Source organism: Callospermophilus lateralis, chromosome 5 (genome assembly GCF_048772815.1).
Source record: "Callospermophilus lateralis isolate mCalLat2 chromosome 5, mCalLat2.hap1, whole genome shotgun sequence".
Classification (NCBI taxonomy): domain Eukaryota; kingdom Metazoa; phylum Chordata; class Mammalia; order Rodentia; family Sciuridae; genus Callospermophilus; species Callospermophilus lateralis.
This window is the reverse complement of record NC_135309.1, coordinates 56,291,658-56,311,888: the sequence shown is the minus strand read 5'-3', so window position 1 is coordinate 56,311,888 and position 20,231 is coordinate 56,291,658. Positions and strand designations below refer to the sequence as shown.

General features: G+C 33.4%; 1 protein-coding gene across 4 annotated transcripts in view; it reads left to right on the top strand.

Moving 5' to 3' along the window:
- The window catches only part of Cep120 (centrosomal protein 120), a 77,564-nt gene that overhangs the window by 38,801 nt on the left and 18,532 nt on the right, over positions 1-20,231 (top strand). For all 4 annotated transcript variants that reach the window (XM_076856677.1, XM_076856678.1, XM_076856679.1 and 1 more), the window contains 7 exons: positions 259-441; positions 4,616-4,712; positions 4,807-4,959; positions 5,658-5,747; positions 12,914-13,006; positions 13,934-14,095; positions 17,442-17,564. In XM_076856677.1, the coding sequence (XP_076712792.1) occupies positions 259-441; positions 4,616-4,712; positions 4,807-4,959; positions 5,658-5,747; positions 12,914-13,006; positions 13,934-14,095; positions 17,442-17,564 (901 nt within the window). The remainder of the gene's footprint in view (positions 1-258; positions 442-4,615; positions 4,713-4,806; positions 4,960-5,657; positions 5,748-12,913; positions 13,007-13,933; positions 14,096-17,441; positions 17,565-20,231) is intronic.

Genomic DNA, 20,231 nt, shown 5'->3' with positions numbered 1-20,231 from the left:
TACAGGAAGAATGAAGGATAGATACAATATCTAACCATTTTGGGTTAGTGTGTGAAAGAGTTTTCTTTATTGCCTAATAGAAAACATAATTGTACTTCATATTTGTTACTTGTGGAATGGAGCCTTTAATTTAACAATTGTGTTAGATGACTTTTCAGGGAACAAAACATCTTTGATTACATTAAGGGCATTTATAATTTTAGTTCAGAAAAGACTTTAGAATTGATAGGTATGAACTCATGTTTCTCTCTTCTTTAGGATTCCATTGCTGGTTGAATTATGGCACAAGGATAAAATGAGTAAAGATTTACTCCTGGGAATCGCAAGAATCCAACTTTCTAACATCTTGTCTTCAGAAAAAACTCGTTTTTTAGGTTCTAATGGTGAACAGTGTTGGCGTCAAACTTACAGTGAAAGTGTGCCTATTATAGCAGCACAAGGGTAATGCATCTCACACAATTGATTTTTACTTTCCTTTTATTCATGTGATGTTTACGGTTAACGGGCCACAACTTTATCCTTTCATATCCTCTTTTTGCTCATCTTTTTTTCTTTGACTTGTGGGTTATGTATTTACTTGATTGCTTAGCTTTCCTATTGCTCATTTTCCTTCACAAAATTAAAAATTCTTCACTACTATAGTAGTCTAATTCTTATTGAGACTGCTACATTTTCCCTCTCTTTAAAGTTTTAAATTCAGAATTTTATTTTGTTATTTAAGGTTGAGTTTATAATGTATGTGTACAGTATTTTGAGGATATTACATATGTTAGCACTTAGAGGTGATTTTTTTCAGATTTATTCATTTTTATTAATTTTTTATGATTATAAATGAGTGGGATTCATTCTTACATGCACAAAATGTAACTTGATAAATTTCATTCCCCATGCCTCACTTTTCTCTGCCTTCCTCTGGATCCCCTTTGTCAACTCTGCTAGTATCCTTTATATGTTCATGAGGTTTCTTCTTCTTTTTCTTTTCTTTCTTTTTTTTTTTTTTTTCTTTTCTCTAGCTTATACATGTGAGAGAGAACATATGACCCTTTACTTTTTTTGAGTCTGGTTTATTTCATTCAACATGATGCTCTTCAGTACCATCCATTTTTCAGCAAATGACATAATTTTTTCTTCTTTATGGCTAAATAAAACTCTGTTGTATACATGTCCCAAATTTTCTTTATCCATTCATTTGTTGATGGACACCTAGGCTGGTTCTATAACTTGGCTATTGTAAATTGTGCTGCTATTAGCATAGGTATGCATGCATTGCTGTAGTATGCTGACTTTCCTTTGGAAAATGCCAACAAGAGGTGTAATTGGTTCATATAGCAGTTTTGTTTCTAGTCTTTTAGGGAAGCTCCCTAAAGATTTCCATAGTTTTACATTTTATAGTCCTACCAGCAATGTATAAATGTTCCTTTTTCCCATATGCTTGCCAGCATTTATTGCTTGTATTGTTGATGATTGCCATTCTTACTGTAGTGAGATGAAATCTCAGTGTAGTTTTGATTTGCATTTCCCTAATTGCTAAAGATCTTGAACATTTTTTCATATATTTGTTGGCCATTTGAATTTTTTTGAGAAATATCTAGTCCATTTGCTAATTTATTTCTTGGGTTATTTGGGGTTTTTTTTTTTTTTTTTTGAGATCTTTACATATTCTGGCTAGTACTGTGATGTCTGCATCATTGTTCTTTATGTTCAGAATTGCTTTAGCTATTTTGGGTCTTTAATTCTTTTATATGAATCTTAGAAATTCTTTTTTTTTCTAGTTTTCTAAAGAATATCATTGGTATTTTGATGGGGATTGCTTTGAAGATCGTTTTTGGTAATATGGCCTTTTTTTTTTTTTTTTTTGGTACTGGGGAATGAACCCAGGGCTTCTTCCCAACTGCTGGGATTACAGGTGTGTACTACCATGTCTGGCAATATGGCCATTTAAACAATATTAATTCTGCTTCTCCATTAACATAGGAGGTCTTTCTGTTTTCTAGTGTCTTCTCCTATTTCTTTTCTCAGTGTTTTCTGATTTTCCTCATTGTTGTCTTTTATCTTTTTGGTTAGATTTATTCCTAGGTTTTGGTTTTTTTTAAATATTTGTTTGGGTTTATTGTTTGAGGATATTGTGCATATAATTATTTTCCTGAATTTTTTTTTTCAGCAGGTTTATTATTGGTGTATAGAAAAGATATTGTTATTTTCTGTTTTCATTTGATCTCCTGCTCTTTTGCTGGATTTCTTTATTAGCTTTATAAGTCTTCTGGTGGAGTTTTTTTTTGACCTTTTAAGTATAGGATCCTATTATCTGCAAGCTGGTCATTTGATGACTTCTTTTACTATTTGTATCTGTTTTATTTCCTCCTCTTGTCAGAGGCAGTTTTTAAAATAAGCCTGAGGATATTTAGCTCTATAGCTAGCATGTGTGAAGGCCTGAGTTCAATCCCCAGAACCACAAAGTAATTTTTTTTTTTGCCCTGAACTTCATTACCAAAATAAAAAACTTGATTATTTCACATACTTTAATCAACATATTTGTTGAATTATTTTTTTAATTAATAAAAAATTACATTCAGCTTAACATTGTACACTATTTTTCTTTGTTTTTAAAGCATAATGAGAAAGAAAAAGGAAATAAGACTGTAAAAATCTGAGATCTTGAAATTTCTTTTTTTATATCTTCCCATCTGTAGCTACTTCCAGAGACTGAAAGATTTAGCAAAATCTTATTCACTTGGAAGGTGTGGAACAGGTGTCTTGGAGAATCAAATAGTTGGTTAACAGTTCTATTTGTTTTGAGTCCTATTACTGAAAAATCTCTTTTAAAAATTAGTGTTCTTTTAATAATAGTAGCTATTGTAATGTTGTCTGCCTGTTTTGAATATTGCTTTTATTGTCCTGCTTTGTAGACAGAGAAGTTTTTGCAAATTTACCTAAGTGAGAACTTCAGATATGCTCAGGAGTTTCTCTCAGATACAATAGTGGTTCATTTTACTTTATTCATTTTTTCTAAGATTTGTGAGAAGAAAATTTAAAAGTTGGCTAATTAAGAATTCTAATTGTATGAGATTCATTAAAGTTTTCTTTGGACTGGTATGTTTGAGTTAGGGAAAAACCATGTGTTTTGATTATTAGTTTTATTTTTCAGCCTGCCGTGGTGGTGCACACCTGTAATCCTAGTGAGTTGGGAGGCTGAGGTAGGAGGATCTCAGCAAGTTCAAAGCCAGCCTTAGCAAACTAGTGAAGCCCTAAGCAACTTAGTGAGACCCTATCTCAAAATAAAAATTAAGGGACTGGGGATATAGCTCAGTTGGTAGAGTGTTTACCTCGCATGTACAAGGCCCTTGGTACAATCACCAGTACCACAAAAAAATAAAGTAAAATAAAAAATGAAAAGGGCTGGTGATGTGACTCAGTGATTAAGTACCCCTGGGTTCAATTCCTAGTACCTAAAAGCAACAATTTATTTCTCTTTAATGTGTTGCCTTATTTTTTATTATTTAATGATAAATATTATCCATAGCTCTTTAATACAGAGGAGAACTCATTATGGCCCAAATAATATATACTTCTGGAAATTAACCTAGAATAAATAGTGATTATATCCTGTAAAAGATTTGTACATGCTCTGTGTGGTGGTGCATTCCTGTGATCTCAACTACTTGGGAGGCTGAAGCAGAAGGATCACAAGTTTGAGGCCAGCCTCTGTAACAGCAAAACTTGTCTCAAAAATAAAAAGGGCTGGGGATGTCAGTTACTGATAGAATGTCCCTGAGTTCAAAACCCAGTAGTGAAAAAAAAAAAAAAAAAAAAAGATTTATATGAATGTGTATATCCCAGGAAAAGTAGACAGAAGATTTCAGAGTAAATTATATAATCAAGAATAGGATGGGCTGGGGTTGTGGCTCAGTGGTAGCGCGCTTGTCTAGCATGTGTGACGCACTGGGTTCAATTCTCAGCACCACATACAAAGAAATAAAGGTCCATCAACTACTAAAAAATATTAAAAAAAAAAAAAGAATAGGAGAACTATTAAATATATTGTACTGCATAAATTCATTTAGGCAGTAAAACCCACAAACCCATCTTTAAAAACCCTCTAGCACCTTGTCCTTCAGAGATCCAGACAAAGCCACATGAAACCTTAGAATACAAAAGTTGTAGCTGGGGACGTAGCTCAGTTGTAGAATGTGCAAGGTCTTGGGTTTGATCCTAAAATAAAAGTAAAAATCACACATTTTTGAATTAAGGTTTATGACATGTGAAAATAGGAAAAAAGGACGAACTGTTAGTGTATATGTTTGTATATATATCTACAGTGGACAATAAGATTTATTAAAATTTTGTCTTTTATATTCAATTTTTCAATAACAGTGTGCATTTGTTTAAGTCATTTTATAGTAATATAGGTAGGTATTTAGTAGGATGTGTGATGATCCAGTAAAATCACAAATACAGAAGATCTTAAAGCTCTTAGAGGCTGCTGCAGTTTCAGCAGGAATAGAGTTGGGTTTAAGAAATGTTACTTATTCCTCAACACTACAGCTCTGGGGTAATAAAAAGAAAAGTTATACGAAAGTGTTCACAAAGTTAAAAATATTTCTTGTTTCATTTGTAGATCAAATAATAGAATAGTAGATCTGTCTTACACAGTGACTCTAGAAGATTATGGACTAGTAAAAATGCGTGAAATTTTTGTCTCTGATTCATCTCAGGTAAATATAATTGAGTGTTGTCATGTTACTCCTTGAAAGAGATCTGATATTTATACTTTTGTTTGTTGAAATGTGCTTTTCATTCATACTTTAGGTTTTATCTGCTGTACAACAGAAGCCATCTTCTCTTCCTCCAGCACCTTGTAATTCAGAGATCCAGACAGAGCCACGTGAAACCTTAGAATATAAAGCAGCACTTGAGCTAGAAATGTGGAAGGAGATGCAAGAAGACATTTTTGAAAATCAGGTTGCTTTGTAAATTTTACTTAAAAATGTATTTTTGTGTGCCTAGTATATTTTTCTCTTTTTAAGGCAGGATTTTCTCTTGATGTTTCATAGTTTATTTGAATGCCAACAATGTCCTACTCTTTACAGAAAGTTTGAGAATAAAAACATAGTTGAACAGTTTGGCAGAAGCTACTCAGAAGGATGTATCTCAATTTTGTCTGTTATTGTTGGGCAAAGTTAAGAATTACAGTTATTCCTTTAATCTCAAATTCTTATTTAATATACCCAGAATGTGGTACCTTCAGTCTCCAGACAAGGGTTAGGAAACAGAACTCATGTTTCTTTATACTTTACTGATATGGATATTACATGTCTTAAGCAGTAATATCCATATCAGTAAATCCCCAGTAAATTGAACTCAGGGGCACTTGACCACTGAGCCACATCCCTGGCCCTATTTTGTAGATCTCATTGAGTTGCTTAGCACCTTGCTTTTGCTGAGGCAGGATTTGAGCTCATATCCTCCTGCCTTAGCCTCCTGAGCCATTGGAATTACAGGCATGCACCTCTGCTCTTGGCTTGTTTTTTTAATAATATATAAAATGCCTGTGGCAAAAATAAATGAATAAATTATTGATTAGTATTAGTTAACTTAAAACAATTGATTCATTTAAATATTTGGAGGTTATTGAGGTGACTTGATTTTTCTTTTTGTAGCTAAAGCAGAAAGAACTGGCTCATATGCAGGCTCTTGCAGAGGAATGGAAAAAAAGAGACCGAGAAAGAGAATCACTAGTGAAAAAAAAGGTAATAATTTCAATAACAATTGAAGGGGAGAAGTAAGAATGTTAGTGATAATATCTTGCATCTACATTAAGGAAAATATTTGAAAGGAATAAATTAATTATCCTTGGTATGTGTTGACATGGAAGAAATTAATGAATATGTTAGGGCAGGAGGGAGGCTTTTCACTGTAAGATGTTTGTACTTTTTGGATTTTGAAATTTACATAGGTACTACCAATTCAAAAAAACATATAAATTGTATAAAATGAATACTTTAGAGAAAAAGCATGCCTCTTTATGAAAAAGAAAATAGCACATTTAAAAGTGTATGTAAAAATTATATTATAACTTGAAAGTTAATTAAAAGCCTCTAAAACTTTTGAGCTATTTTTAGAAACAAATCATGAACTAAACCACATCTTAAAAAAGGATATTGTCAGACTGTCCAATCTTATGCCAGTAGCAGAAGTTCAGTATTTGTCCATTTACACTCAAGTTATTTAATGAAACACCCTGACAGTGAGACTTTTTTCAAATATTTTAACATTAAGATTTCAAAAATACTCTCATAAGTGGTTAATCAGCATACGACCTCAGGTTTCAGGGGATGACTCTGCAGGTCCCCTTTGCTTACTCTCTCTGCATCTCTCTCTTCTCACAAATTCCAGTTGCCTCTGCCTTTGCAGTCTCTAGTCTTTCCTCTATTCAGCAAGATGGCTGGTGTTGCCCTTTCTTGAGCTTCAGTCCAGAAACTGCCCCCAGACAGTAAACTATAATTATTGTAGGGTTTGCCTCCCTGTCTCTTAGGGATCATAGTCCTGTGCTGCCTATTGTTCAATCTGGGTTTATAGAGGAGAACTCTTGGGGAAACAGAGTCCTCTGGGCCTTTGACTTTCAAAATATCATTTCAGCTTTTTCTAACTTAATTCTCAGTCATTAGAAATTTGAATAACAAAATTTGAAAAAAGCTAAAAGAAGAGAAGACTACCTCAGAAACTCCATTTTAAGGTAATGTTTAGATAACAAAAATGAGAATTAAAATCCCTCACATATATTTTAAATACTAGACTAGTTACTTATTACTTAATATGAGTTTCATCATATTTAATTATAATTATAATTATGATTAATTATAATTAATATAAATATGAGTTTCATATTAAATAATAGGTACAGAACTCATGTTATACTAATTAAATCAAAGGGAACTAGACAATATTTTAATGTTTTGAAATTTTCACTATCCTTTAAAAACTAAGCAGGTTAATTCTTTTATTTTTTGGAATTTTCACAAATTTTATTGGTACATATTTGTTATACAGAATGATGGGTATCATTGTGACATATTTTTGCATACATAAAAAATGCAATTTGATCAATTTCACTTTCCAGTACCCCACTATCCTCTCTTCTTACCTCACTCCAATCCTTTTTCCTCTATCCTATTGGTCTCTTTTAATTTCTTTTTTTTAATTAATTTTTTATTTGTTTAAATTAGTTAAACATGTCAGTAGAATATACTTATATACTTTGATATATCATACATAGATGGGATATAATTTCTCATTTTTCTGAGTATGCATATTGTAGGATCATGTTGGTCATACAGTCACATATATACATAAAGCAATAATGTCTGTTTTATTCTACTACCTTTCTTATCCCCACATCCCCTGCCTTCCCCTCCTTTCACTTCCCTCTACTTTTTTTTTTGCATTACAATTCTTAATACACATATATACCGCAATTTTTGTATCTCTGTTTGTATATATAGTATGTTGACACCCAATTCAAGTCTTCATAACATGTACTTTGTATATTGATGTCCATCACATTCCACCATCCTTGCTAATCCCCTGCCCTCTTCCTTACCCTCCTATCCCTCTTCCCTCTCTAGAATTCATCTATTCCTCCCACGCTCTCCCTCTCTACCCCACTATGTGTCAACCTCCTTATATCAGAGAAATCATTCAGCACTTTTTTTTTTTGGATTGGCTGACTTCACTTAGCATTATCTTCTCCAACACCATCTATTTACCTGCAAATGCCATGGTTTTGTTCTTTTTTAATGCTGAGTAAAATTCCATTGTGTATGTATGCCACATTTTTTTTAATCCATTCATTCACTGAAGGACATCTAGGTTGGCTCCACAGTTTTTAACTATTGTGAATTGTGCTGCTATAAACATTGATGTGGCTATGTCCCTGTAGTATACTGTTTTTAAGTTCTTTGGGTATAGTCCGAGAAGAAGGACCAAATGGTGGTTCCATTCCGAGTTTTCCAAGAAATCTCCATACTGCTTTCCAAATTGGCTGCACCAGTTTGCAGTCCCACCAGCAATGTATGAGTGTACCTTTTTCCCCACATCCTCGCCAATACTTATTGTTGTTTGTCTTCATAAGCTTAAGCAGGTTGATTCTTGAATCATTTTTTTCTATATTAAATTTTTTTTTGTATTGAGGTTTGTAAAAGTCAAATGATAAACCAATTTGAAAAGTTAATAAAATTGCTACTATTTGTCAAAAGCCATAATTGGACTTTTTGTTGCAATAAAAAAAAGAAGTTTAAAAGGCAAGTTCATTGTCATTTTGGTAATAATGACAAAATGATCTTTTTAGTTGAAGTTTTTATTTGGTTTCCTTGTATATAACTATTTTGACCATTTCAACTTGAATTACTGATCTCCTGGCCCATTAGTAACTCTAGTCAGAAAACATGATGCTTGCTTAATAAATAATTGAACTAATTGATATTAGTCATTGAAAAGGTAGATTTGAATTTACCATGTTCTTTTAACTTAAGTGCATTTTGAGACTAAGTACTTTATTGAATATTTTATCTTAAAGTGCCCTATATTGAAAGAATATTGTGAACTAGGACGTGTTAACATATGATGTGGTCTTTAAAATTCAAGTCAATAGGGAGAAACAATTTTTTCTTCAGTGTGATGAAATTTTTTGAAGCCAAATTCTGTGAGACTCTCACTATAACATTTGTTTATGTCCATAATGATTGAACCCTTTCTATTAATTTATTTTTATTTTTTTCAACTACGGTTTTTTTGAGACAATGTTTTACTTCATTAATGTTTTGAAAGTTTACCTGAAGGAGTTATATGCCCACTTGGTTCCTGTTCTGCCTTTTGAAACAGCTGAGATAGTGTTTAACTCTTACATGTGACTAAAGATAGTTATCATGTACTCACAAAGGAGGAAGACATCATTCATACATAAGGGAGCATATGACTTAAGTGTTTAAGATCGTGTTTTCACTTTGGTGAAATTTAGTAGATATCACCAAGTGGACCCAAAGGGCATTCCAAATAGAGACATTCCCTTGAACAAAGGCAGAAAAGTTTGAAATAGGGTCTGCATTTAGAAAATAGTGTGTAGTTGGATGTGGGGAGAGGGGAGGACAGGTTGAAGGGTAAAGATCTGAATGATCTTATTTTCTACTTCAAAGAGTTTAGATCCTATATAGGCTTTTTCCAGCCAGGGTTCTCTGAGAGAATGAAACTCTCATGTCCTTAGGCATATGTTGTTGGTAATGAATTAACTTTCTCTTGTGCATCTAGGCTGGTAGACTGTTTTAGAAGACAAGAGAAGATAATTACTTCATTTTTCATATTCAGTGGTTCAGATGATGATCGCTACCTTGAGAAAGGTAGCGATTTAAGAAACTTTGTTTTTTAATGAAAATTTTTATATAAAGAAATGACATGATCACATTTTTTATTTCAAACAGTCATTCTGATGAAAGAATAGTAGATGGAACAAAGGAATGTGAAACTAAATTCTGGGAAAATGGGAGAACTATTTATAAATGAAAATGAAGGCTGTAAGATAACAGCTATAGGATTATAGAGAAGAAGGAATGGGTGGGAAAGAGATGATGTTAATGGTTTACATCCTCAAGCCTAACTAAGGGGTCTTTGGTGCTGCTCTACAATCCTTTCTTCTTCAGTGAATTCATTCTCTAATCAGTTCACACAATTTTTCTCTTACCAAACAACATCCAGTTTCATCTCTTCCTTTCTTAAATGCTTCCTCTACTTGTCTTTCTTGATTGTACTCTCCTATATTCTGCTGACTTATCTCCCCTTCCCAATTTTCATGTTAGATACAACTTCTAAATATTGTTTTGCTCTGGAGAACAGTCCTTGAATCCCTTCTTTTCTGTCTTGAGATCTGATCCACTCTATCAGCATTGCATACGTCAAATCATATACATTATACACACCTACCCCCTCCCCTCTGCTTCCATCTCCAGCTTCTTTCCTGAACTATGCAGCTCATTACATGACTGCCTTCACTATATTGCTAGTTTGCTGTCTAGTATGCATCTCAAATTTAATATGTCTAAAATTAAAGTTTTTATCTTATGTCCTCTGAATATTTGCTCCTATTGATTCTCCATCTTAATAAATGACAAAACTTGTAGTTAACTGTTTAGGCTACAAACCAAGTAACTTTTGACTATTTTATTGAACATTTAGTTTGTTAGCAAATTCTGTTGGCTTCACATTCAGAATGTATTGTGCAAAGTAACCATTTACAATCACCTCCATCACTGTTTCCCTAGTTTAAGCCATCATGGCCTTGCTCCTAAGAATACTAGTTAACTTTTTAATATTGGTAGCTCTCATTTATTCCTGGCCCCTATACCTTATTTTATCTATCCTGGCCCAAGAGTACAGCTTTTAGAATTTAAGACAGAATTATATACTCCTCTGTTCAAAACTCATCCTACTGACATTCACACTTCACAATAAAACTTAAAAGAGTTCTTACCAGGACCTCCAAGGCCTTATATGATCTGTATCCTAGCTTCCTTTTCCATCTCCAGTTAGTCTTGTTACTGGCTTCCTTGTAATTCTTCAAACATGCTAAGCCACCCCTCTCATCAGGATGTATGGATTCTCTTCCTTCAAAGATAATTTTGATATCTGCTTAGAATAATCTCAGTGAGGTCTTCTCTGTACCTTATCTAAAGTAGTGTCCCTCTTCTCTCCCTCTATAACTGTCCTCTCAACTCTGATTTATTTTTAATAGCATATTATTAAACTTATATTAAATATTTACACACTTACATATAGTATTCCCTGAGAATATCATTTTTAGAATATCATTTCCACTCAATTTTATTTTGCCCTACATATCCTAGATATACAATAAATATTAGTTAAAAAGATTATAACTTCAGGTTTTTATACATTTTTGAGTTCAAGATACAAGAAAAATATTGATATATTCAACAGGTATTTAGGTCTATAAACCTGAAATTCAGGAGGGAGGTTTGATTTTGTAATGTAATTTGGAGGTTCTTGGTATATGTGATGATAGTAGGAAGATGAGATCCGTGAGGTTATATTGTGCAAGAGAAGGCATCCTGAGACAAAACTCTGAAAACAAATATTTAGGTATTTGTATTAATGATTTGGTGAAGAATGGAAGACGTGCTTAACATATTTTTAGGTAGAGTTCACAGAGTTAATATAGAAATAATCCTGATGCTTTGGTTTATTAGGCCTAAATCATTAAATGAAGGTGTCACATTCTGCAGTTAGTTTAAGCGTCATTTGGACAATGAGTGTGCTTGTGCTTATGCCAGATTTACAAACAAGCACTAGGAACTTTTTGATATTAATTAACAGTGTAACTGAGATCTTTAATTAGCAAAGGCAATTTTAGATAAGTCAATAGACTTTGGTTGTCCTAGTCTTTTTTTTTTTTTTTTTTTATCTTGTACAAGGGATCAAACCCAGGGGCACTTTACTACTGAGCTACATCCCCAGCCCTTTTTATTTTTTATTTTGAAACAAACAGGGTTTCACTAAGTTGCATAGATAATGCTTTGCTAATTTGCTGAGGCTGGCCTCAAACTTGCAGAACTCCTGCCTCAGCCTACCGATTCACTGGGATTGCAGGTGTATGCCACCATGCATAAGGGTCAACCTAGTCTTTAGCAATACATGGTCTTTGGTCTCTAAACTAGTGATGTTACATCTGGATATCACATTTAGGACTTAGTAGAGAACTTTGAAGTTGGGCACACAAGTGCATGCCTGTAATCCTAGCAGTTTAGGAGGCTGAGGCAGGAGGATCTCAAGTTCAAAGCCAGCCTCAGCAACAGCTAAGCACTAAGCAACTCAGTGAGACCCTGTCTGTAAATAAAATATAGAATAGGGCTGGGGATGTCACTTATTGGTTGAGTGACCCTGAGCTCAATCCCTGGTACCCCCCTACCCCTCCCCCCCCCAAAAAAAGAACCTCAACTCTACATTAAATTCAAGATAGTAGATAATGTAGAAATTATAACCTATGAATAATTGTTGAAACTTGTATTTATCTTGGAAAAGAACAACAACAAAAAAAAAAACTAGGAAGAGATGTATGATGGCTGTCCCCATGCTCAAATGTGTGATGAAACATTTTCTTTTCTCTTTCCAAGGATAGAAAAATAGGATTAAAGGGTAGGCTTCTAAGGAGTGTCAAATCAGGGATTTATTGTCAACTAGAAAGAGAAGATCAGGATGGGGCTTTAGACCTGGAGACTAGTTATTAAAAGAGGAGAAAAATTGGTTTTGAAAATTCTCATAAAAAGTGATCAGCCCAAATTGAAGAAAAACCAGGAGAATCCTGCATCCTGTATAGGTCAAGCAGGTAGGCCTCTTATCCTGAACAGGACTTTCCTTAAAGGTAGTCTTTATCTCTAAAGAAATTGGTATTAGTCCAGGGGCCTAATCAGGAACTTTGACTAGAATGTAATAAAAAGTCAGATTTGAATGAATATAACTAACTTGTGTACCTCACTAGCTGATCTCACTAGCAAATGGATTAATTCTAAGACAAGAGAGTATATGTGACTGAGAGGGCTTCAAAGGAACACTAGAAGATTTTAAGGAATTAGGTTTTGACTGAGCACAAGATTTTACTAGTAGTCTGGTTTTGCCCAGTAGAAGAGTGGGCTTCCTTGTGAAACTGAATACCACTGTAGATATGCAAACATAAACAAGATGGTCTCCCCTTCTTAGGGTAGAAGAAATTTCTGCTTTGGATTGGTTCCTGTAGTTTGACTATTTCCTATTTTCAGATTGTATTTCAGTGAAACGATAAGTATTTTTGAATTTGTGTGTGCTTTGAATGTGGAGAGAGTGTTAAGGTAACTTTTCTCTAACTATATTTTAGGTGGCTGAATATAGTATTTTAGAAGGAAAACTTCAAAAAACCCTAATTGACTTAGAAAAGCGAGAACAACAGCTTGCCAGTGCAGAAACAGAGGTATTTCATTCATCTATCATATATTCTTATTTCATAGTCTATGAAATTCATACCATTTACTTATTTTTGCTCTATACTTACTATATTTCATGGAAATTGTTCTTCAGACATTGTGGGGAAAACTTCACCTAGGTAAAGAATGTTTGATATGTTAGAATGTTAGGAACTGATACAAAAGTGTGACTTGAACTAGTTAACTATTTTACTCAACTTTGGCTGACTTCTTCAATATTGAAGGTTTTTGATTAAAATTATGTAGAAGGTTACACTGCCTAGAAAAAGAAAATGTAGCATAAAATGGGAGCATATAATTCTAATTTTTTTCCAGAGAGAAGGGAATTTTCCTCTTTATTGTCCATTAAAGATTATATCCCAAGGAAGCATGAGAGCTTGTGTTAGTATTATGCTAAATTAGCTTTTCTTAGATCTTAACTAAGTTTTACCCTTTAAAAATGATTAGAATTTTCTCCCGTGTCCCTTCTCTAACCATTATGTTTCTTAAAATTTTCTTAGCAAATTACCCTAACCTTGCCATTATATAGTTTCTGTAATTTCCTATGATTTAGTTGTTTAATTTTAAATATATCCTCTGAGTGATTAGGCAGGGAGTCTGAAGTTGTTAATAAAGGAAATTAAATTTGAGCACATTTGTTTATATAATAAAATAGGACTTTATTCCAGTGGGAATTGTAAGTGATTAGGGCCTTGTCAGCTGAATTTATACAAATTGTATAAGGGTTTTTTATTTACTTACTAGTATTAAATGATGATCAAAAATTATAAAATCAGTATAAACATTAATTGATAACTAAAAGAGATGATTTATAAATATTCTGAACATTTGACTAAATATATGGATAATAGACTGTCCAACAGTATAATGCAGCTTCCAACAGGCTAGCCTCTTAGAGATGCTTTTGTTTTTAGCTTCAAAGAGAGAAAAAGGAACTACAATCAGAACGTGAACGGAACATGCAAGAACTTCAGGACTGTGTCCGAAGGGCCAAAGAAGATTGTATTCACCAGGTAGAGCTGGAAAGGTTAAAGATCAAGCAGCTAGAAGAGGATAAGCACCGACTTCAACAGCAGGTTGTGATCATCTTACACTTAGCGTTTATTAGCTCACTAATGATACCATTTACTGTGGTTTGAGCTATTTATCATATTTATTACACTGTGATTCAGATTTACTTTAAGTTGGATCTTGTTTTTCTCCTCCTCCTCCTCCTTCCTCATCCTCTTCCTCTTCTTCTTCTTCTTTTTTTTTTTTTTTGGTAGTGCTAGGGGTTGAACCCCAGGACCTCACACACACCAGGCAAGCTCTTACCACTAAGCTACATATCCCCAGCCCTAGATCTTGTTTTTCTGAGTTAAAGCTAAGACTATATTGGAAGACTTTTCCTGACTTTATAACTTTCTGAGGAACTACTGTATTTTAGGGTGACTTCTAATATAAAATTATTTTCTGATAAATCTCCTCTTAGTAAATGTAGATATTAATGTGGCACTGGACAGAGTTTAGTTGAGAATCAGACTTCATAAATTGTCTGTGTCCTCTCCATTTCCTAACCTCTTAACGCATCCCACTTTGCTTTCTGTCCCCATTTGTCAGAGAAGTCACTGGTGGCTGAGTCACTAAGTTTAGTGGGCATGTCTCATTTCTCATCTTATTAAAACTTAGTAACATGATCAACACTACTGTCCTTATTTTTATATGTTCTCTTCCTGACTTCTGTACCACCACTCTATTTTCCTCCACTTTTCTGGTGTCCCTTAAAGCTGTTTCTCAGGCTGATCTTTCTTTATCTAGTTATTAAATGTTGAACATTGTCCAAGCTCGGGACTTACTTTCTACTAAATAATCTGACTTAAGAGACAATCTGTAGGTACATTTGGGGCGTTTATATTTATATTCAAAACCTTTCCTATACCCTTGAGTCTCATATACTACATTATTTTTTGGATGTCTTAAAGGATGTTTTAAACCCTACATGATCTTCCCATTTATACCTGACCTTCTTCCTATAAGAGTTCTGTATTTCAGAGATGGGCTCATCTAATCTTATGTGACAGCCAGAATAGTTTTGAAATTTGGGGATGATAAAACCCTTCTTTTTAAAAACCTTTCAGTGTTTCCTTTCTATTCATAGAATAAAGATCAGAATCATTACGTTGCCCCACAAGTATCTGCATAGTTTGTACCAACCTGTCTTGAATCTCATCTACTAAATTTTCAATTCTGTTGTGTTCTTTCTCGCCACACTGATCTTCTGTCAGTGTCTGAAGCATGCTATCCTTACTTCCCTGGTAAGATATTTATGTGTGCTGCTTTTTCTGGGCCCCGTGAACTCTAGATTTCATCTAAAGTATCACTTATCCCAAAAAATTTTCACTGACTCCTACTCCCCAATCTAGGTCAAGTTTTTGTTATATGTTCTAATGGAATATTACTTTCCTATTTTTTTATTATATATCAGATCTGATTTTCATAAGTATGATAATTTAATCACTGTCAGATTATTTGCTCCATAAAAACAGTTTTGATTTATAGATGTATGCCTGGAATCCAGGTCAGTTGTCACCAGAGACAGGAACTCAATAAATATTTATAGAGAAAAAGCCTAAGCTATTGAAAATTAAGTTTTATATTTCTTGGAAATTTTCAGTAAAAATTAGTATGTATGAGGGATGCCTTTAAAGTCTTCAGTACATTCTAGCATGAAGAGTAGTTTCCATAGCAGCTCAGAATCAGTTATAGACACATTATTTACGTAGTTGTAAATATGAATGTGATTGTTACTTTGGAGTTCTAATTTAAAAGGTGAAAAAGTTGTAAAAGTGGGCAGCTGTTATGGGATTCACCAGTAATGCTTCTCTTCTACTTATCAGGAATGTTTAACTGTCTAGAACAAAAGCTCTTACTATATATTAGAATCATCAGGAAAGTCCTTGGAAAGTACATCTGTGCCCTGTCCAAGACAGGTATAATTAGTTTACATTTTTTGTAAGAGGATCCTTCATAGAAAGAACTGATATTGTGGAAAAATTACTCAGGGCACACCTGTTCTCGAATCAGTATTCTAAGAGTGAGGGGGTAAACAGGAAATTTCCAGGATGTTCAAATTGTCAAGTCCAGGACTATATACATTTCACATTTCACATCTTACGTATAAGGAAAACTTTTTAGGATATCACTCTGATTAGGTAACATATTAAATATGCAATTCTAAATAGACAGGTAGAAGAGTCAGTTAAAACACACTTATCAGTGAGAGCTATTGAAGTTAAAGTATCTGTATTTAAGTGGAAAAAAGCAGGTACCAGAACTCAAAATAATTGTAATTGGTGAACTACTTAGCAACAGGAAAAGAACCCAACATGCTTTAATAGTTTGTTGATTTACAACCTGATAGTAACAACAGCTATTTATGATAATACCACTGAATGGTGAAGAAACTACCAAATGCAGTATTAAGTTTATTATGTTTTTTGTTTAAAACAAAAAAATGAGGGAGATACTTTATAATGTTTCTATTCAACTTTTGATGTTGAAAGAGTTAAACTTCAGTTACATGGAAACTATTCATGTATGGAACAACTCATTACCTAAAGATACTGGATATGTCCTGATAAGAACATTTTATCAGTGATGATTTAAGTTCCATTTTTGCTACACATTTTCTCAGTATTTCAATGTCTGTTGTGTCTTAAGTCTGAAGAAAGAAATAATAGGTTATATCTAATGATGGAGTCATTTAGTTTGTTCCCCAAAATGACTTTAATGATCATTATTTACATTTAATTATAAGACCTCAGATTTGAGATGGGGTTGTGGCTCAGTGGTAGAACCTAGCATCGTGTGTGAGGCACTGGCTTCATCCTCAGCACCACATAAAAATAAATTTAAAAAATAAAGGTTAAAAAAAAGGGGGGGAATGCTTTAAAAAAGATTTTAAAAAAAACCTCAGATTTTAAGAGAACATCTTTATACCCTCAATTTTTTAAACATATTTTTGAAACTGTTCATAGGGAAATTGTAGTGCTAAGGCACTACTACCTCTCTATTAATTTACAAGTATTGACTGCTTTTGTTATAGTCTTATTCTGGGGAATGAAATGATCTGAATTCTATTTTTGCCTTCACTACTGATTAGTTCACTAGCTCTTTGGCATTGCTTCAGTTATTTAGCCCTCTGATTCTTAATTTTTTACTTATAAAAAGTTTTTAATCTGTTGATATACAGTTTTTTTTAATTATTGAAGATGTTCATTGTCCTCCTTATATTTTATGTATTTTCCAAATTTTATACTCTGGATATGCTTTAGAATAAGGAGAAAAAGACACTTGAACTCTATAATATTATTGAATTCTATAATATTAAACTTTGCTTATGATTGTCTTTAAGTGGCTACAAATACTTTATCTTAAATACAGCTTAATGATGCTGAAAATAAGTATAAGATTTTGGAGAAAGACTTTCAACAGTTCAAGGATCAGCAAAGCAACAAACCAGAAATTCATCTACAGTCTGAAATAAATCTTCTCACCTTGGAAAAGGTACCCATATCAATATTTGACACTAATCCAAGTAATCAGTTTATAAAATTGGTGAATAATATGTGTGTATACAATGTAATGTTTCACTGTATTGTTCTAATATGAAATAACACATCAGTGAATTCAAGGCATGTGATATTGTTAGTAATTTAATTTGTTGGTTTACATAGGTTATAGCTTATGCTAATTAGAATATTTGATTGCAAGCAGCACTAACTTTAGAAATAAAGAAATTCACAAACTGTCAAGTGAATGAAGAACAAGTCTCACAATATGGGCAGGAACTAGAAGAAGCAAGTCACAGTCAGTATCTTTCCTGTCTCAAATGGTCTGCTTAGGATGCCCCTGTTAGGAATTGCGATCACTCTCTCGTCACGGAATCCTGAATCTTCTCATTCTAATGTTGTTACCAAAAGCTTGGTCCTTATCCCCACAGACAATCCAATAATGAGGACTAGTTTTGAGAAAAAGGAAAAAGAAGGTTTATTGCTTTGGTAGCAAAGGAGATGCACAGAGGATTCCTGTCCCAGAGACTGTGATTCTCCCATCTAGGGGAGCAGGGGGCTTATAAAGAGTTAATTTAAAGGTTACATTCCAAGTGTTCTCTGTTGAGAGTTGTAAGTCACTTGTTAATTTGGGAGATAGTAATTTCTGAGATCTTCTGGTACCATCCACAAAGTCTAAATTACTTCATTCCTGTGGTGTGTGTGTGCTAAAGGATAGATAACTTTGTGTAGGATGAGGAAGAAAGGCAATCCTGTTTCCCCTGAGATTAGTGAGGGGGGAGAGATTAGGAAGGAGCAGGGAGAGAAAAGGAGAAAGAAACATGTCCATTTTAAAAATAAGTCAGTGGCAGAGCAGCAAGGGCTATATTCAAGCATAAAGAATACCAATGTTACAAGGTCATACTGCTTCCTGAAACCTTTTTGTGGTTGCCATTGTGAATATTCTGTATATTACTACTCTCTAGATTCCGTGTCCTAGATAGGAGTATTCATGGAACCTGCATTCTAGCTGTATTTGGATGAAGGGATTGATCCTATTTTGTTTTCCGTGGTTAGAAGCCAGATTCTACCATTAATTTGTATTTGGGTTTTCCCACACATGGGCTCTAGGCATTTAAAAATGTGTAATGTTCAACAGACAACCTAGGTTTTCACAAGGTATATATGTTGATCTGTGAGAAGAGGAGAAGCCAGTAAAGAGGTATGGGAAGTGTGTCCAGTGAGCACCTGCAAAGACATTGGGGTGAGACTTATCCTGGATTGAGTGAAGAAGAAGTCCAGCCTAAAGTGTGGGGGACTGGGGGTGGGGACAGTTAGTGTACAGAGTGAGATTTAAAATACTTGTTGTAAAGGCATGGGAAGTATAAGTTTTGTTTTTAATTCAGTAGAGATTTGCATCAATCTGGTTCTGCCACCTTGGTAACTGTGTCACCTTGGGCAAATTCTTTTACTTCTCTGTACTTTTTTCCATACTTTTAAAATTGTGTTAATAAGGTTGGTAAAAGAATCAAATGAGTTTAGAGTTGCAAAATAACACAGAACCTAGAATATTGTTTATTTTTTACTTACAAACATAAAACTTAAATAATGAGAATACCATTGAAGAGTTTTAAGTAGGAGAGTAACTTGATCTTTATACTTAAAAAGAAGATTCAACTAGCATGTAGAAAATATGTATAAGAGGACAAGACCTATCTCTGAATTGTCTACTCAAAATCTTTTCATGAATGCCTTAGAACTGCAGTCCTCAAACTTTTTGCACTGAGGATCCATTATACATCTTAAGAAAAAAAAAATTTACCTACTGACAGATAGCTAATAATTAAAAAATATTGATGATTCCAAAGCAATTTGTATTTGTTGGTATCTACTGTATTAAAAATTAAAATTTAGAATTGTTTAAAAATATTTATTCATCTAAAAAAAACCGTTTTAGCAGCATAGATCATTTTCATTTAGAATAATTATTTTCTAAAACAAAAGCTTGTGGGAAGAGTGACATTGTTTTACCTTTTTATTGATCTTTTTAGTTATCTGGATAATAGAAGACAGCTGAATTGTTATTTCTGCTCTGTATTCAATCTGTTGTTATATTATACAACATATAGCCTCTAGAAAACTCCACTGTATACTCATAAAAGAATGTAAGTGGAAAAGATAGCTAATGTCCTAGAATTGTTAGGAAAATAGTTTCAATCTATTGAACCCTTTGAGGTCAGAACTCTATAAGATAACCCAGAATGTCCAAAACTAAAGTCGGTCACCTTCCCTGCTATTTTCTACTAGTGTTTCTGAACTTAAAGTTTCTGCATCCGATCAGCGGCCAAGTTGTCTTTGGATCTTTTAATTCCCACATTCATTTAATTGCAAAACTGGTAGATTTTTTTTCTTACATATTTTGGACAACTGCTTCCTTTATTTTTGGCTGTCTGTATTTTTCTACCAGTGAACTTGAGTCCAGCTCAATATTTCCCACCCTCTTTTGAAAAAAAATCAAGTATTAAAGAATTTCTTTATGAAGATGTATTTCCTGTAGTATTCATCAGAAATATTTGAAGTACTTATTAGATACTGTCTCATCAGTTCTTACAAGATGTATAAAATGGAAAATATTTTTTGATACCTACTTTATCTTGAGGAATTTCAGAGACCACATAGTCAT